The sequence below is a fragment of the Opisthocomus hoazin genome, chromosome 8 (assembly GCF_030867145.1).
Source record: "Opisthocomus hoazin isolate bOpiHoa1 chromosome 8, bOpiHoa1.hap1, whole genome shotgun sequence".
Lineage (NCBI taxonomy): Eukaryota > Metazoa > Chordata > Aves > Opisthocomiformes > Opisthocomidae > Opisthocomus > Opisthocomus hoazin.
This window is the reverse complement of record NC_134421.1, coordinates 4,587,353-4,611,527: the sequence shown is the minus strand read 5'-3', so window position 1 is coordinate 4,611,527 and position 24,175 is coordinate 4,587,353. Positions and strand designations below refer to the sequence as shown.

Genomic DNA, 24,175 nt, shown 5'->3' with positions numbered 1-24,175 from the left:
GTTGTGTGGCTACAGATACCATCCAAACCATCCAAGTAAGAGCCTGAATTAGTTCTACAACCATGATATGGGATGGACGTGACTACCATCTTTGAGAGGTGTTTCCTAAAAAAATTTCTGAATTAGGTGAAGATGTCCTAACACATCAAATTTATAATGCTTGAGACAGCTTTTTTTTTTTTTTGTTACATATGCATTTTCACTACAAAGAATGTGAAGGGTTTGTCTGAAGCACACAAGGAGGTAACACTATTAGCACTAACACTGCAGTAAAATTAAGGTAAACAAAGCAATTCTTTGCCATGAAATACTAAAAATTGTATTAAGGACAATATTCGTTTACTGGATATAGTAAAACTTCTATGAGCTCATTAATCTGCTTTAAACTCTGATTTCCAGATTCTCGTATTTCCCCCCCAAATTTCCCCCATATATATACATATATTTTATATATATATAAAATCAGGTATTTCCACAGAGACTTAGGCAAAGAGAAGCTTTACATTGTTCTTCATTACACACAACCAAAAAAAGAGTATGACAGTTTTTAAGCAAATCTTTAAAGGCATTTTCCATATTGAAAGGCTTGAACATTTATAGGAAGATTTGTTTTACCTGTCCTGAATGTTCTTCCTGACAATAAGGAAGTAAGATTTAATAAGTCGTTCAATCACTTCACAATCTCGTTGCTCACGGGCAGAAAGTTTGCGTGCAACAGGTACAGGCTATGTAGAAAAATAAAAACCTCAGTTTACTCAAGGTGCACAGTCCAAAATAAACTATTGCTCTTTTAGTCTGATAGTCTGACAGATGTAACCTGTCTTGCAACAAACTTCTAATTCTTCAGAAATAAGAGACATGTCAAAATCCAGATCTGTGAAACAAAGGTCAGAGGGCACCACTAAATTTTTTTTAAAAGCTTATTAAAGGAACTAAGGTCTCCAAACACTTAAAAGATCTCCACCTATTTTTAACTTAAGTGGGTTTTGTTTTTAATGATTCTTTTCCTCTAATACAAAAATGCCAACTTCAGCAAAAAACAGCAGGCATTTGAGTTGAGACATGGCCTGAGATTTGTTTCTGTAGAAAAAGCGATCTAGACAAGGAGTTCACTTGTACAGACTGTGAAAGGAAGCCAGTTATCCCAAATCATAGGCTGAAACTGGGCGGGGGGAGAATGAAGGATTGGGCAAGCAGGAAAGGAACAGAGGAGAGTGGCTAGAGTTCACTGTCCCTACAGTGGTAATTATTTACAAAGATACCATATATCAACAGCAAAGTTACAAGATCTGGAATGCAGATGGCTTCTTTGCTGAGCCTGAACTACGAAGAGGAGGTATTTGTCTTTCATGACTCACCACATCTAACAGGTTTACAGCATGTCCTTTCTGAGGACTAGCAGGCAGGGCTGCAGCTGGCTTGGATTTTTCCTCTGCTGATACCTCTTCCGCTTTTGAAGGTTTCAGCATTCCTCTCCAGTTGCCTGTTCCAGGCTCCTGAGACGTCTCTCCAGCTCCAGAAGCAGCCTGCACAAACAGCACAATGAAGAAACGTTGGAGAGTTAGAACCTGGGCACTGCAAAGCAGCGTCTGATCAAATCTACTAATACTGAGCTTTAGGTAAGACTCGCTAAAAATGAGATTTTCGTATGTATATTCCCTTCATTCTGTTCTTCACATTCCCACCTTTGTTCTCCTTTTGCTGCTTACAGCTGACCCAAAATACCAGAAAGATTAAAGCTTTTAAAACTACTGTTCTTCCTAATAATGGTATAAAAAAGCCTCCACAGAGAAGCTCCCCAGCTTTTTAAGGGTCTACAAACACTCTGGAAATTTGGCTTTTACCACTTTTACCATACATCCTTGGAGCAATACAACCTATACCATCAGGATCATTCCAAAAATATGTTTTGAAGATCACCACAGCTCTTGGAAGACTTGAATTTAAATTCTTTGGTATTTTATTTAAATAGTTTCTTACAATAGCAGCTAAAAAATACACACATTTATGGTTTTGGGTACAAAAGCTACAAACGTCTTTGTGCTGCCAGACCTCAATTTACAGAAGGCTTTTTTGTACCACATCAAAACAAAACAAAAATCTCCATCCTCCGGAAGTGAAGATCAGAGTTTCTGGGAAGTTCCAGACAAAGAACGACTCACTCATCTCCTGAGAAAAGGATGTAACACCCAACTCTTAAACATTAGGTATCACTGGACATAAGAAATATTAGTAGATGGTATCCACCATATGTTAAATTAGTATTAAAAAAAAGGACAGTTTATTTTGATGTGGAACAATGGTAATTTTTATTTTGTACCTCTCCATAAGCCTAGCATCTGCTCAATTTACTCCTGTACTTTAAAATCTATTGCTGTTTGAAAAACATTCTAGGTCATTTATGGCTCTGAACTACTACTGCTACTGTCTTGTCTCAGATATAGGAGGAAATAAGCTAAATTTATCTATTATATTTACAGTTAAACCACCGCAGGCTGATCTTGAGTCTAAGAAAAAAAAAAGAGAGCGAGAAACAAAGCATGGCAGACAGAATAGCAACAGCTGCATACCAGGAGGAAACCCAGCTAAACTGTGCACATCAGAAGTTTTATTAAAATTGCACAACTGCTCAGAGGCGCTGGAAAAACACTGTGAGAATTCAAATCAACCTCTACTATTAAGAGAGAACCATTGATGAGGAAAGCTCTATTATATTATTTCTGATTCCAAGACAGCTATTCAAAATGGCAAAAATCCCTCTGCCACTCTCATTCAGTATTACCGTGGAGCCCGCTCTATCTCCAAAGTAGTTTCAGACACAAAGCTATCTTCTTTCACAAACAAACAGAGTGTTGAGTACGTACCACCTAATAAAGGACAGATTTTGTGGGAAACACAAATTAAACCAAATTTGGCAGCTTCCTGCAACTTCTTAAGTCACAACAGTATCCTCACAGTAGCTCTTGATTTCTTTGTAGATGTTTGCAGCTTATCAGAACTTCTAAAACTCTGACATAAATAATAGTTAAAATTCTACTGCTGACTAGATTTTGACTTTAACTACTTTGTTCAGGACAGAAATAGCAGCTTTGCACTAGAACCTGAATGTGCATATGCAATGAAGTAGAAAGCTTGAGTCCTCTTGTTACTCACGACACAAGCTTGTGACTACCCTTCTTTTCTCACTCCAGGTGAAAGCAAGTAGCAAAAAAGTCTTTACAGTAATAAGCTGTTATTTTAACATGGGAGACAGCACACCTAAAGTGTAAAAAACCACTGCAGAACAGAATTCACAAATATAAGTAAACCAGGGATTGAACGATTATAAGAAACAACAAAAAGGAGGTTCAGTTTGAGCAAAGCCTACAAAGATTCCCTGCAGGAAGCAGGAAACTCACATTTTTTAGCTTATCTTCTGTCCTCCTTCTTTAACTGTCAACACATTAAAAACATGCAGTTTAACAACCATGCTGAACACTTTCGATTACAATATTTGCACCAAACAATCTACTGACTACAGTTTGAGGAAATTTATGCTGTACAGTAGCACCACAATATATTGCAACCAAGAGTTCAAACAGAAAGCAGTGACTTTGCCACCTAATGGCGCATCCTTACCTGCCACTGCACGTACTGACATCAGTAATGCCAAGCAGTGTATACTCTGTAGGGCACACTGTGTCAGCGACAGAGCACTAAATACGACCTGCTTTCCATACTACCTGCGGTGCACCACAACAGAAATGTGCATGCAGTGCTTATAGGAAAAATCAAGACAGACCTTGCCATCAGCCTCAGCAGAAGCAGCAGTAACAGTCTCCTGGGAAGCAGGTGTCAGTGCACCTGGAGCTTTAGTAGACTAAAGAAGGTAAAAAAAACGCAGGGAGGGGGGAGGAAAAAAATTCAACTGAAGACCACTAGGTCTACCTAGCAAATTAGTACACTTTTACCTACCAGCACCTTTAAAAATCCAGAAAAGAAAGCATTTTGAGTTTGCAAGCAACACAGTAATATAAGCAGAAAAGGAAAAAAAAAGCATCTCAGACAACTAAGAGACTTTTGGCCTATCTGGCCTTCAATTTAATTTCAGCTCCTATACTGCTGATATAAATACAATCAATAAAAAGAAGGATCAAACAGCACTGAAAACAATCTCTAGATAGCTACCTTAAATTCCCAGACCATCCATCAGCTGGCTTCTATCGATCAAAGGCAGTAATATTAGATCCATTGTGGGACTCCCTCTCACTTTTTAAGCTAACAAATTTAATGAACTGATTTCTATCAGCTCTGGTAACTCCTGTTACAACCTGTGACGAGTTTAAACTATATTCTGTATATTTGGTTTCTAAATACTTCACTTAATATTAAATACATAACTGTCTAAAATTCCAGCTGATTCATTCATTTCTACAGTGAGGAAATGTTTTCCATGACACTTGATTCTTTCACCCACGTACTTACATGCCATTAAACTAATCCCAATAAAACTAAACAAGCTCCAGAGACAGAATACATGACTGGATTATGATGATCAACTGAAAACATCACCTCCACCATCTTCTCCCAAAGAAAGCAAGACAGCAACAAACTGCAGTTTTAAGAGTGACTTAAACCCAAGCAACCAAGTCACTATGTTGGCACAGTGAATATTTTAAATCACTTGTTTTATCTTTCGAAATCAGTGCCTCTCAGCCATAAATTCAAGCATGCAAGTTCTGACTCCATCTTTTAACACATGCAGGCATTTTAAGCCTTACCTCAGATGACACTCAGGTAGTAAGTGTAATATTAATGTAAATTTATATGCAAGTCTTCAGAAATCCCAGATTTATAATGTGCCAAAAATTGTATCTTTGGGAGAAGAAAATAACGTTCCACTTCTATCTTATGAAATAGAAAGAAAAAAAGTCAACACCTGGAAGCTCCCAAGACTGTTACTAGGGCAGCATATCAAAGCTTCCAATACTTAGATTGGATCAAAGGAGAATGCATTAAACTTTAAATGAATAAATCAATAAAAAACAACATTTACGTTACCTTGTCTCGTGGCACAGCAGAAGGCAGTTCCCGGGCTAACCTGTTACGCCTTTGCTCCTTTAAAAACAATCCAGCAAGACCTCAGTTATGTATTACTTTGTATCAACACGTATTCAAGATGCCTAATTTCAAGATGACTTAACATTTGAGAGACCAACACTAGCAATTTCATCTCATCCAGTGTCATGTCATACTATGATCCTATGAAAACCTCAATTACTTGTATAAAACTACTCTGCTTACCTGGTCAAAAGTAAATTCTCAATATAAGAACTTTTGCAACATTATCAAAACTAAAGACTTTAAAAAACAAGATCAAAGCTACTGAGTTTGGCTCAGCATAGATGCCCTACAGCCCTCATTAAGCTTTATATCTTCGAAGTAATCTGGGAGGACTGAGGGTTAACTATGATTAGTGCAAAAAGAAGATGGAGGAGGCAGCATTCACTTTATGGCAAAACAGAATTTGAAGCAATCAGTAATAACAAAGATCGGATTTTTCTTGAAATTAAAAATGGATTGTCCACTAAGTAAGGGTAAGAAAGATGTTTTATGTGCTTTGTTTCTTCAAAAATTTCAATGTCCTGTTCAGGAAAATGTTGGGAAAGAACTAGTTTAAGTAACACATGATAATACAGTATCGTATGTTCAGCTTCACAAAGTCCTAATTTTTGTACTCTAGGCAGTTTCAAAGACGTTCAATCGCATAGCCAGTCAATACAAAACGTAAGTATAAAAGCAGGTAAAAGGTTAGAACTAAAGAGCACAAACAATAACAAAAGTATTTAAAAAAAGCACAGTACTATGAAAGAACGTGTTGGATAAGCAGTGTAACACAACAATATTAGGGACCTCTTAGCCAGATGCATGAACCACTGCAACAAAATCAGATTGCAAAACAGAACTTGGCAGATCAGTTGTAGAACAACTGCGTCTATAGGATGACGACAGCAACAAGCATTACCAAACAAATCTGGGGCTGAAAAACAGAAAGGCTACTGAAATTGTAAAAGGTTTATGGGAAATTGATGGAGAAAATTATCTTAGGGAGACTGAAGTGTGGTAACACAGAGATTCAAGAACAGTGCCGAAAGGAAGCAGAAATTAGAACCTGAAGAGAGGAAACAACACTTGTATTATACTTTTGTGAATGAAGGGAACATAATAGCCATTGATACATTCTGTCAGAGACAAAATGCAGTTACTTCAACATTAGAAAGAGTATTTCACAACTATCTAAAGTTTCTCTTCCAAAAATTTCATTTAATAGTCAATACTCAATTAGGTGTCCATCGTATTTTCCAGACAGAAAGAGAGGCAGAATTGTTTTCAGTGAAATGTCAACCACTGTCCCTGAATGTAACATGCAATATAAATCTAACAAATCAACAGATCACAAGAGTATGTACCACATTTGTAAGGCATCACATTTTTATACTTCAAAACGTAGAATGGTGCTCCAATGAAAGAAACTGAAGCATTTGTTTCTCCTACCAATTACTTAGGTTCTCACTTCAAGGAGTCAAAAGACTTTCTAAGAGAATGTATTTTCTTACCTCTATGTTGTTATTCATTAAACCACAGGCATCGGCAAAGTCTGGATGTTTGGTATTGATATAAGCTAACTCAATGGCCACTAGATTATGAACCTGCAATGCAATGTCACAGTTCAAAAATTCGGTGAGTAATCTAATGCTAGTGAAGAGCAATGACCTACCAAGCTAGAAAGCGTATTCTAACTGTCCATAGCAAAAGACTGTTTTTACTGCCCCAAAGACACTCAAGTTCTGATCCAGAAGGCAAGCAGGGAATTCATTCATTCCTTCATTGCAATACATTCAGACCTTCAGCCATTTTGGATGTTACATCAGTTTAACTTGTTAGCTTCACCAAGCTAACCCCTCTCCAGCAATAAATATAAAAAACTCAGCAATTTAATGAGTGAAGCTAATGAAGTGAGCTTCAACCTTCAGTCACTAGCCAGATCCAACGTTTGAACCAGTGAGAGATCACTCACTCAGGGGGATAGTGAGCATACAGAACCACTTTGGCTTTTCACATCATTCGCAGACATGTGCAGAGTCAATAACTGAAACACTTTGTTTCCTCCCAGTAAGCAGCCCAAAGCAGACTTTTATATTAAAACATATTTGCTCAAAGCTGGAAGTTGAATTTTTAGTTCTCATTAGCTAAAGGGCATTACAAGCAAAATCAACATCATCAAACAACATTTTGTGTTAATTTTGCCTCCAAAACACACAGAATAAGGACTATAATTTAATTTTCATGATTGCATCCCTAACTACAGTAAAGGCACAGCTTCCCCTCCTTCTGGGGAGGGAAATACAGCTATATCAAAAAGACCAGATGTTACACCCAACTTTTAGTAAAATCTTCTTGGGAAGCTGAAACACAGGGGACAATAAGCTGAAGAGGATTCCACCCACTCCCTTTTTTTATGTGTCTGTCTTCTAATATAGTAGAAGTTTCAAACAGTGTAGGTATTAAATACGTAGCTATTTAACAAATATCAGTTAAGATTCCTTTTAATAATTTGTGTTCCTGACATTAAAAAGCAAACAGAAGCATCAAGGAAGACTCCAGAAAACAAGTACTTTTTCCAGCAAAATTCTAGCAGATGGAAAATTACCATTTCATTTGTGACAGGAAGTCTTCTACGCAGCAGACAGGTTACTACTTCAACTATGGCATCATGCAATTTAGGAAACCTCAATAATTCCTAAAAACAAGACAAGAATTCACTGATGGGAATTCCAGGGTTTTTCAAGGAAGTGTAGGGGAGGAGGAAGCCCAATAATTACAAACTTAATTCTATCACACTCATTTTTACCTGTGTACTGTAATTACTACAATGCTGGATAATCCTCTGCATTTCTTCATGAACCAGCTCCACACAGCGCAAGCTGGGTTCTTCTAAACGTTTGATTTGCCTCTTTACCAGCAATTCAAATGAAACTTCAGGAACAAACAAGGCAGGACGGGGACCCTAGTTCAAAAGGAGGGAAAAAGCTGCTAAGTTGTGTACTAAAACAACACTCATTTCTAAGCAGTAGCATCTGACAAAGCCCAGAATAAATCAGGTCACAGTGTTCACATCCAAAGGAACACTCATAACAGATCTTAAGGGTAAAACACGTTACAAGAATATTTAACTATAAAAGCTTTACAGGCTAAGGAAATTCAGAAGTTATTACCTTTAAGCCAAACTCTGTGTTAAATAAGAAATAACCAGTATCCTTATAGAATCTTGAAGATATCTACCTACTAATGTCACTCTAGGCTTATGACTACGGACAATTCTTTTCAGATTTGTGGATCAAACTTTAAAGTAACTTTACTGTAAAGGCAAAGACATTCTCTTCGTAACTTCAGAGAGAAAAGTTACCATTATTTATTTGACAGTCCTGGGCATACAATTATTACTGCAAGGCAGCTGGGTTTTCTGTTAAATATAATCATAATACAGTGTCGCTGATTCACAGTGTTTGGGGTAATTTCATTTATGACCACACAGACCAATGCTTAGCTATATACAGAACATTTTTTTTCACCTCAAATTTCCTTTTTGTAAAAAAAATTACATGAGCTTTAGAAACGCAAAGATGTGATGTCACATAAAAACACGACATCTTTCCTGTTACTAAATGCTGTTTTACATTTTACATTTACAGAAGGATAAAAGCATACAGACAGACCATTGCTGAAGAGTACCTAATGCAAAGTTTGAGTCATTATTGACCATGCAGAAACCTGACTGCACCCACAGAACACAGTACAAAACCAATCTGTCATGTAAACACTGAACTGTTGAAGAGTTATGCCCGTTACATAGAATGAAAATATCTGAACGTGTCCTAGCCCACACATCTCAGACTGAGTCTTTATAACTAACAGAAGTGCTTAATGCAAAATAAATGCAGAGGCACCCTTTGTGTAATATATACTAGCATCAGCACAGGGTAGCCAAAGCTGGGCCTAAGTTTAATTTCACCTGTAAATAACAGTAATGAGATGTAAGCATTCACCTTAAACTCATTCCGTATCCCGTAATGGCTGAAAATTTGGATATTGTATTTTTTCCACTTAGAATACCAACAAGCAGGATTCAGCCTCTTCATATTAACTCAGTCAGCTAAGATCATTAATTCACAGGACTGAAGGAGCACAAATCTGTTGAAACCTCATCTTCGAATCCAATATATAGCAACAACACTTAAAATACAGAACACTCACAGTAGCATTTCTAATGGCAGTCAGAATATCAATTGTGTTAAGGCCACCCAGCGGGTCAACAGATTCTAAAGTTCTTCCAAAGGTCTCATGAAAAATGTAACAGATTCTGGCTCCACCGCATCTGAAAGAATAAAACAACAACTGAAGTAGCAAACAAGAAAAAAGCTCTCATTGCAAATGTTTTTTACAATTACTTGGATTCAAGCATTTTTGAGTATGTTATGCTCCAGTTTATTACTATTGCCAGTGAAAGCCAGCAAGAGCAACTGTGTCAATCTAACTGCTCAGTCGATATTCTAAAAAAATGATTTGGTACTTACAGCTCTGAAGTCTCTATGTATTTTGCTGTTCCTTCAATAGTGTTACAATATTCTGTGGCAAATTTGGTAATAAGTTGCAATAAAGTGGCACTTTTGTCCTCAACGGGTTCCCCATAGCTGTTTAGTAGAGACTGGTACTGAGCAGCTAAAACATTGATTCTGGTTTTCAATTCTGGCAAGCAATCCCTAATATGATGCATCAGTAGTCTAAAAGGAGAAAACAGTCCTTCATTAGAAGGGAGAAAAAGTTTCAGCTTTATCATCTTCATCAAAACAGAGAAGTGACTGAAAATAATAACCATAGGAAAACATTTGACTCGGGAAAATTACAGTAAATTCAGAAACTGAATTTGGAACCAAACAGAGCTTTCCTTAACGTACCACTGTACAGCTCCAAAAGAAAAAGGAAAGGTAAATGTTTACACTTACTTCTAACACAGCCATTTATATCTTCAAGTTATCTTTAAAAGCACACATTTATTTTATTTTACATAATATGTAATACCTGTTCAGTGTTCTAGCAAGGTACTTCGTTCCATTTCGATTGGCTAAGGAAGGATACTTCTTTTGAAGAAAACCATACTCATCACGAATGGAATCAGCTACACTCTTCTTATTGTTAATATCCAACTGACTCCTGAAGTTAAAAGGCAGAGTTACACACTTGGTTTTCTGGACAGGACATCTAACAGCTGGTTTTTGCTTTACACACATAACTCATCTTCCTTAGATAATGAAGGGTTTTACTTGTTGTTCCACGCAGCATAGTCAACAAATCAGTATGGGTACCAGCTGTACACAGACTAAGCAACACCTCTTATCAAAACTGCATGAGATGGGACCTCGCTAATGCAAAAAGTAAAGAGAACAGTACTATTACCATATGCAATTAGCACTAGATTAGCACTAATACATACAAGATCTGTACTGAACAGCCGAACAGAAGCATCCCTCAAACTAAAAAACAATAGCAGAAAGAAGAAGCGACCCTACAGTTATTCTAGGAGAAATGTCTCCATTCCTTTCCAAATTAGCAGTTGGTTGAGTGGAAGAACAGACGAGCTTTTCAAAAGCAACAAGCTTCTCACTTGCTTATTCAGAAGTTCATTTCAACATCACATCACCTCATTCTTAAAATCATATTCACGACTAAAAAATCCAAAAGCATTCCTTAGTATTAACACAGTTTTAAGAAAGTGCCCAGACCGACCTGTTCACTACTCCAATGATGCCAAGTTTTACTGGAATCACTCTTCCCATAAGCACATCCATAGCATCAGTGCCAGCATCCATAAGATCCAGCTTTGTGATAACAGCAAGGGTTCTTCGACCTATTAAAAGGAAAACTCACAGGAATGTTTTGTCTTGATCAGGGTACCTAAACTCATTATTCAAAACGTTCCTCAGACAGCTGCACGAAATTTCATACTGCAAACCAGCAAAGACTTGTGCAAGAAGTGGTGTTCGACTATCCGGAGCCCCTTATTAACAGAAGTATAAAAAACATTTGGCAGGTACTGCTCCCCACACAGATCTGGTTAATAGAAAAAGGTTTCGGCATCATGCAGTTTGAAATTGTAGTCATCACTGATTACAACAAACATTTTTGCATACTACATGAGGTTAAGAGACGTTACTGAGCACTTGTAGAGAAGACTAAGTAAGGCAGGCAGGGGACTGGCAAGTGTGAGTGGACTGAACATATTTCTAGCATGGATGTAGGACCTGACATAATAATGGCAGTCTGTTTGGAACTATATTTGAAATACCACTACTCACTGGAGAAGCTGCTAAAGTAGGCAACAGGCCCACTTCCAGCATAGGGCATCAAATACATAGCTGAAAGCCCCAGGAGACTGAATAGTTTCAAATTCATGTACTGAAGAAGCAACAGGGGATTCAGTTTTGCTAATGAAGTGTATTTTTATTGAATATGTGACTGAATGTTTTCCGAATCACAATTAAGCTTCATATTAGACACTATGGAGGAAAAAAGTGATCTACATTCATTAAATAAGTAAATATTGCACATCTAAACAGACAGGCTAACATGCACAGGATTTGCCTGGGACCGTAATATTTCCCAGGCTCTTGGGTCTGGATAAAATGTGGCAAGAACTTTTTCTTTAAAATATAACACTTCTCAAGTCTAAAACTAAACCAGTATCTCAGCAAAATCAGTAGGTTCTTAGGTCCTGAAACTTTCAGATGAATGCAAGTCTGAGTCTACATACGTAAGTACTTCAGTACTTCAAGTTCTTATTACATACCATTATTCCTAAAGAACTTGCAACACGAGCTGCCACTCCAGCTTTAAAATTTAGAATTTTGGGAAGCGATCCAAAATTCACAGCTGATCATTTTTACAAAGGTAAATTAAAACTAAAGGGCCTTGAACCAGTACAATTTGACTGAGAAGACTGGCAGGAGAACAGGTTCTCCCTCGAGGTTTCGTGGCTGTGGAACCTGTAACGGCTCAGGCAGACAGGCCAAAGCAGACTCAGGAGTCTGAAAACAAGCAAGAAATTTTACAGTCTATGGGAAGAAAAAACTGAGAGTAAAGCACACCAACACCAAATTTAGCCTAATTTCAGTTTATCAATGTTCAGACTATACTTTTCCATATTCTTTCAAATCACGCAGTGCCATTTATTAGTCAATGGTACTGAGAGCACTTTCTACACACCAGAAGTGGATACCCAGTAGCTTGAGACCTGTTTCAAAGCCATTAGATAAACACAAAATGATAATCCCCTTTTCAGATTAAATGAAATCAGTCAGTTCTGTCACATAAACACAGGGCACCAAAATAGATATTGACAGCATATATTAATTTTAGTTTAGTGACTTTTACTAGGAATAACAGCTAGACAGTCAATTAGTAGCTGCAGGATGGCATATTTTCTCTACTAGAAGAAACAGCATTGGACAATAAAGCATAGAGTCATCTTAACAGACCACTGTAAACTACTAAAAGTCTCAAAACCCCCAATATTCTGTAATGCCATTTTTCTGCTCTGGAAACAGAAGTGGCTCCTATGACTACTAAAATAGTTATCTGGGCTGTTTGTAAGCCAGAAATCTATCAGATATTAATTCATCACAGCATTCTCTGAGTTGCAGAAACTGCAGCAGGAAGTCTTTAAGCAAATATAATATTTGTATTTTCTAGGAAATGCAGTGACGTTTGTTTTTCTTACTACCTTTTACCAAAATTACTTCAGTTTTATTTTAGGATTTAATTTAAAATAGAAATTGAATTACAGGATCCATTTTTTTTGCTGCTTACCATCTGGATCCACCTCCCGTGCAATCTTAAGTGCTTCTGAAGTGGCCATGTCTGTGTTAGCAGCTGTGACTGCCAGAATAATTGAATTTGGGTTGCTGATGAATTGAAGGATTAGCTCTCTTATTTGAAGTTCAATGTCCTTAGGCTGATCACCAACAGGCACCTAGAGAAAAAACAAGACAGAACTGTTCAAAATTGTATATTTATGCCTGTGTGAGATCACTCATTGGAACCTCATACCCTATACCACGGTATAAGATAAAGTTTTCCAGCCCTTTCCTTCCCCTTTCACAAGCAAACATGAAAGAAAAGGAAGATTTTGAAAGGTATAAAAGTCAAAAACACTCTTAAAGAAATAAGGACCAACTCAAATTATTTGATACTGTTGTCAAAAAGACTTGGCATCCAAGAACCACCTGCACAACTGGCAGAGTGGGATATGTATGTGTGCACAGGCAGGGAAAGAATTCATCTTGTCACAGAAAATTATTCAGTATAAAACCTGAACAAACAGGACCTGAACATTTTTTCTAGTGTATCCTCAATTCATACAACTTCTTATGCAAAATACACATAGCAACTTCTGGTGAAGCAATTGGGAAAATATTTTCAAACTTGTCAACTACCCATGTATCTGCAGGTACAACTTTGAAACTTCAAGCACTATATCTTCCATTAAAAAACCATGCAGCACGCACAGCACTTCCAATCCCTCAGCTGTCCATAGAAAGAGGAAGAACTTAAGTAGATCCTCCTCTTACAACAGCGAAGAGCACCAGAAACCCAAATCATATACCAGAAGATTGTGACATCTCAAATTTATATAATCAACTACTTAAACTGAGGAAAGCTGTTCATCTAGCAATACAGAATAATGCCAAAGAGTGAACATACACTCCCTATTTCAAAACACACTGTTCACAGTGAGTCAGAAGAGAAGCATTCTGCAGCTTACCTTTGTCATTCCAGGTAAATCCACAAGAGTCAGATTTACAACATTAGATGAAAAAATCTTAAGATGAATAGGTTCAGGACTGATCCCCTAGAAATATTTTAATAATAAAAATTAATCACTCTACTGCATTATTTAAAAGCACCCTTTAGAAAGCCAAAAGCTGGAGTTTCATACAAGAAAAACTTTCATCATACACCTTACTACTACTTGGTGAGTAAAAAAAGCCAGCCACGTCTGTCAACCAATTCCTTTGTCTTTGGAAGCAGCCCTGTTTTCCTCCTCAGTATAATGCATAAAAGCTGTTATATTTCAGTAATTGGAATACACATGCAAGAACAGAATACTCGATTTTATAGTAACACATAAAGCCATGTGTGTAGAAAAATGGAAACAAGTTTATTTTTTGCACTATTATAACAGAAGCTTTGAAGTAAAGCACCAGCAATTCTCTGCACTTTCTTTTAGCTGAAATTATTTCTCACGAACACAGTGAAAAACTCTCAAGATCGCAAGCATCATTACTGTGTTTGCTGTTAGAACAGTTCAATGTTTTTCAATTCTAGCTGTCAAAACTGTTTAAGCAAGGTTTAAGCAGAAAGCGAATCTACAGGAAGAGAAAGATGGACAGTGCAACATTTACCTTATTATTTCCTGAAATCCTCTCTGTTTCATTTTCTATTTCCTGACGAATTTCATCAAAATCCGTATAGATCTGAAGTACAGAAGAAAAAAATTGTTTAAAAAATCAAAGACAGCATACACTTACCTAATTGCAAAATAATGTTCTCTTCTCCAAGAGACAGCGAAAAAATCTGTAACTAAGTATACAGAAGGTGAGGAAAAAATAAGAATGACCATTAGCCCTTAAGCTAATTCTAACAGCAATCATCAGTGCTAAAAATTACAGAAATCGGAATCTTGGTATTTAATCTGTTGATTAATACTATGAGACCGTAGTTATTAGCACTTGTTACCCCACTGATGTCAGACAAGTTATAAAATAGCGTTCACCTAAAGAGAATTTCAAACACTTAATTCCATTTCTAATCTAGTTGCAATCCTTTGAAGTTAATAAACACTGTAGTCAGAACACCCCTTCTCATCTCGAAGAGGACAAAAAACAAGGACAGAGTTTCATTTCAATTTTTTTTCCACTCTTGTCAAATCTGTTCTCCTTTCACCAATCCAGAATAACTTAGCACAGAGCTACCCGTGCACAGATTCCCTCTGCATTCCTCTCCAGTTTTCCTTCAATTCCTAGAACTGCCTAGAAGGTATATAAACACTTAAATAATTCATCTGCCAACAAAAAGATAGCTGTCTTCAAGCAAAGGATTAAGTTTTGACTCTCTTATTGACGTCCTAGGTCATCTCAGTTTCTCCTTCTCCCCCGATGAGCATTAGGCTCCTCCTTCTTCTTCACAGTTTTCCAACAAATCTCTGAAGTAGCCAATTCTTCAGTAGACTGAAATGACTTGTGATTATATACTTCCTTGTCTTTGCAATTTCCATTCTAATTTTGCCAATGCACAAAAAGAAAAAAATCAGCAAAATAACACAAAAAGGATTAAGATAAGTAACTCGGCAGAATCAATGACCCACACAACAGACAACCATTGATAAACTTTCTGTCTTGAGTTTAAAAGAATGTTTCTGAAGTTTTCATAAAAAGCAAAGCAGAAAATCCTCAGTACTCTGCAATATAGTAGAGCAGGTACAATAATCTCCTTTTTGGGAAAGTCAAGGGAAGATATAAAGAGTCAGGTGTATATATATATGTATATATATATGATAGCGTATTTCTGACACTGCCACTCCATCATCAGATTAAACATACCTTATTTTTGGTGTGAAGAAATTTACCCCACTCTTCAGCATCTATCTCTGAAAACAAAGAATTAATACATGAGAAAGAGGAAGCAGATGTTTCATTTTCCTAAGAACCTGCTTACTGAAAACGTCATTTTTTTTTCCAAAGCAGCAGGAGAAAAATTAGTCTGCTTTCTACTGTTAGATGTTAAATAGCTCAGTACAAATAAATTTATAATTCTGCTTATGATTCCACTTATATAAACATTGCATCTCATTACTCTCTTTGTCTCTTTTACACAAGGTCCACCTTCTTAATTTTGACCAAGCCAATCAGCTATCCTACCATTTTTCAGATATGGTCTAGCCCATTAAATACCAGATTGCAACAGAAAACAACAGAACTCTCAGCAGTAGATTAAAAAAATCTGAAAAAAATACCACCTTTTAGCATCTGTTCTTTTACCATGCAAGTGAGATCAAACTAAAGCTGAAAGAAAAAGTTAGGAAGACCTGTAGAACCAAAACTAAGCAAACAGAAAATACCTAAGAATTCTGCATAACAATGAAGTCTTAGGAGAACATGTCTCTTCCCAAATCTGTCAAGCACCAAACATCTTAACTCTTGTCAGTCACCACTGAGGTATGGAATTCCTTGGGGGCTATCAAGAGCAGTCCCAGAAACAGCAAAGGAGGTTTTGTCAGTTCCTGCTGCGTAGTGCAGAGAGCAGTTTGAGTCATACCGGGAGATACTCACACTTCCACAACTAGGTTTGCAAGCATCAGTGATAAGAGCCATTTCAAATTTTTAGTTTGTGGTCATTTCCCCTCTGCTCCCCGACACAGCAATACGCTTTAGAAAAACACTCTCCAAGAAATATGGCCATTTAGCACACTGCTTACCTACAATCAAGTCATCTTTCACAACAGAGGTTACTGACCTATAGAGATTTTTTTAAAGGATTTGGGAATTAAAAGTGCAGGAAATTCTATGAAGCAGCAACGGCACAGAAGAAAAGCAAAGATCATCTCATTCTAATGCAACAAGGTCAGAAAACTAAAAATCAACCAGATCACAAGACTCAGCAAAATAATCGACACAATAGCCAAAGTGTAAAACTAAAAGTGTAATCAACAATCCAGTGGCATGAAATGGATGTGGTTTAGTGTATATAAGCATGCACTTTATGCGTAGGGAGAAAAAGCAAGTGGATAAAGGCAACCTTTAGAAAGGTGTCTTGGATTTTTCCATGTAGCAGGGTCTGCAGTTAAAGAGAAACAGCATTGAATGATGTTTAAAATTTTTAATCATATTTAGCATTGCATTTTATTAACTGTCAGTACCAGATTGTATTACAAAGATCACAAATGCACGCAGACAGATGTGCATGCTATTCTACCACTGATGAGAATGTGTAACATTAACAATATGCACAGAAATAAGACCTTAATTAAACACTGACAAATGATGCGTATTAATCAGATATTCTATACGACAAAGTTCACTTGATGATGACTTTCTTATTGTTCTTCATCTAATTCCAACAGCTCACAATATTTTAATCTGAACACAGAAAACAGCATCATTAGGTTCCGCAAAGTTGAACTACATTGGTGAAATATGTTTCTCATCATTTATTCACAGAAAGAACAAGAAAGAGTAAGGAAGCATTTTCAATATCACTGGAAGTAATAATACTGTATTGGAAAGAAATCTGAGGTTTTGCATCAATCTTTCTGATGCTCAATTAAAAAAAACAATTACAGCAATTCTGAGACAGATTTAAGAAGAGACAACGTTAGCTATCGCCCTTTTCAGCTCTTCATTTTCTCAAAATTTATGGAAATCCCACTACAAAAAAAACCTTTTTCCTAAAGGGCTGAGGAGTTTACTACTCTCTATTTTTATGTGATGCCAGTACAGCACCATGGAAGTGCAAGAATCAGAACAAACTGACGAAAACCTTTTTAGCACGTGTCTGTTTGGCACAAAATGCAAGCAGCACCGCAACAATCGATTCACCAGTTTGGAGAGCCTAGTATCTACAGGGAGTTACTGTAATGTCTTCCTCAGGTGGGTAAGCGAAAGGTTTCTCATCAATGGAAATATGTCAATTTAGATGGACTGGATCCATTATGGAAAAAAAATTTAAAAACCAAACTACTTCTATCCTTACTATTCTGCAAGCACATGAGCTATGAAGAAACCATTGTTAGGAGGCAGCTTTTGTTTGTCTTGGTTGGTAAATAAGCAAAATTACATACCAGTCTCCAAAATAAGTGCAAAATGAAAGGGCTCATTAATTCCAGGTTATTAAACAGGTTTAATTTATTTACCGTTCAGATGAAATAAAGCAAAATGCACATACAGGAAAGAACTACAGTACATTAAGGTTGTATTGCTCATCCCCTCTTAAAAATTGAATCTAAGAAAGTGAAGACAGGCATAAAGCCAGGAAGAAAAAGATACAGTAAGATACTGCCACCACTACATTTGAAAGATACGGACCAAGCACTCTCCTGACATGTCCCTCCAAGGGAGATGTCCTCCTAGGACGCACTGTTTTAGTCTTAAATTTTTTTTAGCACTAGTTTCATTGGTAAATCAGTCTTCCCCTAGTTATGTTACTCTCTAAAAGTTTTTCAGGCAAAACTTTCAGGTGAATTAGTCATCCGATTACATTCAGGATTCAACACGAGATAAAAGTGTGCAGAAATGACACTTCACTCATCATAAAACCAAGTATTACAGACTATAAAAAATTATTCAAACAGCAGCTATTACGAACAAACAGATCCTGCCTTTCAAAAAATTATCTCCTGAATAAAGCAACAGTCTGTTTGCTTTTCCGCCTTTTCAGATATTGGAGAGAGATCGGAAAACTTTAATTAATACACTGGAAAACTAGACGTGATTATGGTATTTTTTGTCAGGACTGCCCTCCACCAAATTGTTACTTGTTATCTCCTATACAGCAATGCTCCTTTAAGAAGCCCAAATACAGTACAATCCTAACTGACTTCAGTTATTCATAGAATCATAGAATCATTAAGGTTGGAAAAGACCTCCAAGATCATCAAGCCCAACCCTCAATCCAGCACCACCGTGCCTACTAAACCATGTCCCGAAGTGCCACATCTATACATTTTTGAACACCTCCAGGGATGGGGACTCCACCACCTCCCTGGGCAGCCTGGTCCAAGGTCTGACCACTCTTTCAGTAAAGAAATTTTTCCTAATATCCAATCTAAACCTCCCCTGACGCAACTTGAGGCCATTGCCTGTCGTCCTATCGCTAGTTACCTGGGAGAAGAGACCATCACCTGCCTCACTACACCCTCCTGTCAGGCAGTTGTAGAGAGCAATAAGGTGCCTCCTCAGCCTCCTCTTCTCCACACTTAACAGCCCCAGGTCCCTCAGCCGCTCCTCGCCAGACTTGTTCTCCAGACCCCTCACCAGATTTGCTGCCCTTCTCTGGACACACTCCGGCACCTCGTTGTTTTTCTTGTAGTGAGGGGCCCAAAACTGAACACAGTACTCAAGGTGCGGCCTCACCAGGGCCAAGTACAGGGGACGATCACCTCCCTGCTCCTGCTGGCCACACCATTCCTGCCACAAGCCAGGATGCCCTTGGCCTTCTCAGCCAGCTGGGCACACTGCTGGCTCATGTTCAGCCGGCTGTCGACCAACACCCCTAGGTCCTTCTCTGCCAGGCAGCTTTCCAGCCACTCCTCCCCAAACCTGTAGCATTGTATATGGTTGTCGTGACCCAAGTGTGGGACCTGGCATTTGGCCTTGTTGAACCTCATACAACTGGCCTCGAACCATCGATCCAGCCTGTCCAGATCCCTCTGCAGAGCCTTCCTACCCTCAAGCAGATCAATGCTCCCACCCAGCTTGGTGTCATCCGCAAACTTCCTAAGGGAGCACTCAATCCCGTCATCCAGATCATTGATAAAGATGTTAAACAAGACCAGATCCAAAACTGAGCCCTGGGGAACACCTCTCGTGACCAGCTGCCAGCTGGAGGTAGCTCCATTCACCACCACTCTCTGCGCTTGGCCATTCAGCCAGTTCTTTATCCAGTGAAGAGTTAACATCCATCCAAACCATGGGCAGCCAGTTTCTCCAGGAGGATGCTGTGGGGAACAGTGTCAAAGGCCTTACTGAAGTCCAGGTAGACAACATCCACAGCCTTTCCCTCATCCACTAGGTGGGTCACCTGGTCATAGAAGGAGATCAGGCTGGTCAAGCAGAACGTGCCTTTCATGAACCCATGCTGGCTGGGCCTGATCCCCTAATTGTCCTTCACATGCCCGGTGGGTGCACTCAGTATGAACTGCTCCATAATCTTCCCTCGCACCGAGGTCACACCGGTAGTTCCCAGGATCCTCCTTCCAGCCCTTCTTGTAGATGGGCACTACATTGCCAATCCTCCAGTCATGTATCTCTTCTCCCTTCCTAAAGCAGTAGAAATGTTCTTCATACATAATGGGAGCACAAAGAAGCTGTTCAGAGTCATGACAGGCTACCATCATAGAGGATTTCTTGCTGCGTGGCAAGAAGAACTTCCCAAATACTAAAAAGGACAAAAAATAGCACAGCACAGAGAATCTCCACTGTTTTTCTAGCTTTCTAGTTCCAGTACCTTCACAGCTCTTGGATCCAGCAGACTATCATGTGCACTCTTTCCCTTCTCATCCTTTCCTAGGTCTCTTTCTCTAAATAAAAAAAAAAAAAAAAAAAAAAATCCAATTTGTGGAAAAAAAACATGCACATCTTCCAGTCCTTTCTGTATGTTGTATCATTTTTTCCATCCTTCACGCTAACTAGATGACAAGCCCTTCTGAGTGAAACTCTTTTTCTCTTGTGCTTCTACAAAGCTAAGTACAATGAAGCAGTACGCACTGTTTGGGAGCTAGGGCAAGAGATTCCTATTCGCAGTAGAGATCAAAAAGCTGACAAAACAGTGTTGATTTAGCAAGCAACAGATCTGTGTTAATTATTCCTGTGTTCCATATCAATTCTATCCATTCAGAATTTGAACAATGCTCAGCATCCTACCTTCAACCAAAAAAAAGAACCTATAAACATTTACTAATTGACCATTCATACGTTCCCTCCTCTTTTCCATTTCCTAGCAAATGGATAAACTACCAGAACAGGTCTTAGCTACAAGAGCAATTTAATAATTCACAAGACCAGGCCCAGTTCTCTCGTACACACAGCTTCTCTTGCAATTTGATAAGAGAACACCACAGTGGTATCACCACATCAAGCACACCCTATATGATGAATCACTAGAGGCTAACAATAAACAGCAAAAGCATAATGAGAACATTTCCTTCACACCAAACCACACACATCTCTGTAGAATGTATGTACCACTCTGACATATCACGTTACGAAAACACAGCACTTCTTCACACTTCTTCATATTTAATGGAAAATTTATCTCTCTGCTGTTATCCGATTATGTTGGTTTACTGCAGCGACCACCATACAAGCGTATCACATGGCTCATCCGTGACTTTAAAGATCATCTCTGATGTTCCTCGATGTTGCACGTTAGAAAATCAGAAGTTAATTCAAATGTCTGGCTGCAATTCTTTCTCAACAGTCTTTCCCAATGTGCTCCCAAGAATCAAATTTACTTTTTTTTTTTTAAATAAAAGCCACAAACCAACCAAAACCCCTAGAATGATATGAACTTATATTCTCTGGCAGCTCACATGCATCAGAAGACGTCAAAATTAAGCTACTGGAGAGATACAATTTTTTTCTTCATAGTCACAAAGACAAGCCAATTGTCCATGCTTAAACAAATACCACAGAAAACCAAAGTGGCATGTGTTAAAAACAGGGAAGCTTTCCGGATGCAAACACTCAGACAGAGGTAAAATTTAAGCTTGTAAGAACTACGGACTAGTACTATTTTTAAATGGATGTATTTGTACGTAATACTAGTACATACCTACAGCAAGCATTAGGATGGATAAAGGTGACAAATCACAAAACAGAGAGGCAGTTGCATAAAAGTATCTGTGCACACAGAGTTCATTACCAGCGCATTCAGAAAGCAGCATGCCAAGACTGGTAGTCCCTTGTCCAATATTCAATTTGTAAAGAAGAAAGCCCTCATCTGGAGAAAATACTTTTCTGCAAGACTATGGGTGGACTTCCCTCCGGGAAATCCCATACACATATTCAACCCTACCTCAATAACCACCTCACAGCAAACAAAAATATGACCTGTAATAGTACAGCAACTCATTACAATGTCAGACAGCATAGCCAGGATAAGAGGTTGTCATCTTCTCTCTTTCAAAGCTACTTGATGCCGTCTTCTCAGACGTAATACACAATCTCTACATATGGCAACCAAATCAGTGACAAAACCATTTACACCACAATTTCCCTGAATTTTGGAGCGAGAAGAGAGGCATTTCATATGCAACTGGTAAGTCGTAAGGGTTTGTCTGTTATTACTAAACAAGCCACATCTCTCTCAAAGGAACATCAAGAAGAGATTATAACATGTATATCTTACATATTGATTTTTTCGCCCAAAGAATCTAAATTAGCCACACAAATATTAATTTGGCCCAACACCCTTATGCAATAATATCATTATCCCACTTTAAAATCTGAGTCCCCACATAAAATGCAACCTACAACAGCAAGACTCTGCCTTGACTCAGAATACTCTAATGCAAAACCATCTTTTACGCCTGTAAAGATGCAGAACAGAACAAAATCATGTTTTATTCTACAACTCAGAATCAAAGCATTCTGAAAAGTACTAGAAACTATACACTGCACAATGCAAGTAATACAAAAAACACATTTAAAGAGATCAAATATGCAATTTCCAAAAGGTTACCCAGAGACTCTCTGAATGCTCAGTTTTCAAGACCCAGCTGGATAAAGCCCTGAGCAACCTGGCCTTGAGTTCAGAGCTGGCCCTTTTTTTGAGGAGAAGATTGGACTGGAGACCTGAGATCATTTCCAACCTGAATTGCCCTACGATCTCTCACAATCCAGCACACCCTTGGTTGCATGCTGGAAGTTCTTAACTGCTATGAACCCAATCTGCGTTCTCTGCTTGCAGCAATAACGAAAATTGAAGCTTAAACCTTTTAAACTGCATAGTACCTTTTCTTCAGAAACCAAAGGCTATAAATATTACATGAAAACAAATACTGTAATGAACTTCAGACACCTTGACTTACTATTGTTAGAAATAAATTCCCCAAAAATTTCAACACAATGAGAATTATTATAGGCCTGAGTTTATCCTGCCATCAGAAGACTGTGTACTTTTCACTGTCTGCATCAAAAAGCCAGGATTTATCTTATGATCAGAAGGTGGATATGCACCTCCTGCTCTTTCCTAAGATCAAAAGCACTAGTTAGTATAGAATGGGCGTTTAAACTCCCAAGGAACAACTGAGATTACTTTCTTGATCTGCTGAAGGATAATATAGAAACACTACAGAAGACACAAGCTTCACACTAGACAGCTTCAGAACATTTAAGCGGTGTTCTTGATGCACTTGGAATCTCTCAGTGAAGCCCAGTAAGGTAACATCTGTAAGCAACAGAATGTGCCCATTAAATTCTGTTTGCATCTGCTAGAAGTTTGTTTTCACTTCTTCTTCTTCCACTCTATTCAGAACTTACCTATTTCCTAACCTCCTTCTCAAATGTCACATACTCATCCTCTCAAGGAAAAACATTATTATTTATACAGCAAAAGAGGAGGGGAAGAAAAACACACAGAAGAAAATCATGCTCCCTGCATTTTAGACGAACTTTAAGTGATATGCTTTTCTTGGCCTGCTTTTCTCAAAAGCATTTCCCAAGAACAAACAGAAAAGCTTAAAACATTAACGACATCTTAAATAACCAAAAGATTTTGACTTCACAACATTTGCTAAATGTACAGAACAGATGTGGTAACAGCTGTGTTTTCCAAATAAATTTTAAAAAGCACATTCGAGTTTTCAGATTACAACAACGGATATTTCAGTCAAATGAACAAGAAAGATTAAAAGTCTCTTTCCTACTAGGCAAAACACACTCTTGGATCACACTTACCATTTTCATCTCCAGCTGTTTTCCGACCATCCTCTGGGGAAACATGCACCAGCTGCAGAATAAGGGGTCTCCGGGTGACAACTCCAGTACCTCGTGGGAGCAGATCCCTCCCCACAAGACTTTCCAACACAGAACTCTTTCCACTGCTCTGAAAATTGGAATACAGCTACATGATTTTCTTAAACATCAAAACACTGTAACATGCTAGTTTTAGCTTGCTTTCATCGCTCCTGCAAACAATGCTCCATTCTGTCCTCTGCTACACAGCGCCCGAAGGAGCATCCGATGGACTCACTGCATCTAACACAGTGGTATAATACTGCATAGGCACTAAAGGATACAAGTCTGCTATAAACCAGTAACTCTCTAAACCTGCTTGGGATACTGAAAAGACATAGGACACTCAA

At 38.1% G+C, this 24,175-nt stretch overlaps 1 protein-coding gene across 4 annotated transcripts in view; it reads right to left on the bottom strand.

The window, feature by feature from the left end:
- The window catches only part of DNM1L (dynamin 1 like), a 41,624-nt gene that overhangs the window by 4,486 nt on the left and 12,963 nt on the right, over positions 1-24,175 (bottom strand). Inside the window, exons 2-18 of one of the 4 annotated variants that reach the window (XM_075429253.1) lie at positions 23,769-23,916; positions 16,891-16,929; positions 15,696-15,742; positions 14,499-14,570; positions 13,859-13,945; positions 12,904-13,066; positions 10,825-10,945; positions 10,120-10,251; positions 9,615-9,821; positions 9,295-9,415; positions 7,892-8,047; positions 7,691-7,780; positions 6,597-6,689; positions 5,041-5,097; positions 3,782-3,859; positions 1,359-1,526; positions 616-725 (exon numbers count right to left, since the gene is read on the bottom strand). In XM_075429253.1, the coding sequence (XP_075285368.1) occupies positions 616-725; positions 1,359-1,526; positions 3,782-3,859; positions 5,041-5,097; positions 6,597-6,689; positions 7,691-7,780; positions 7,892-8,047; positions 9,295-9,415; positions 9,615-9,821; positions 10,120-10,251; positions 10,825-10,945; positions 12,904-13,066; positions 13,859-13,945; positions 14,499-14,570; positions 15,696-15,742; positions 16,891-16,929; positions 23,769-23,916 (1,889 nt within the window). The remainder of the gene's footprint in view (positions 1-615; positions 726-1,358; positions 1,527-3,781; positions 3,860-5,040; positions 5,098-6,596; positions 6,690-7,690; positions 7,781-7,891; positions 8,048-9,294; positions 9,416-9,614; positions 9,822-10,119; positions 10,252-10,824; positions 10,946-12,903; positions 13,067-13,858; positions 13,946-14,498; positions 14,571-15,695; positions 15,743-16,890; positions 16,930-23,768; positions 23,917-24,175) is intronic. The other 3 variants (XM_075429255.1, XM_075429254.1, XM_075429256.1) reach the window with 3 other exon arrangements.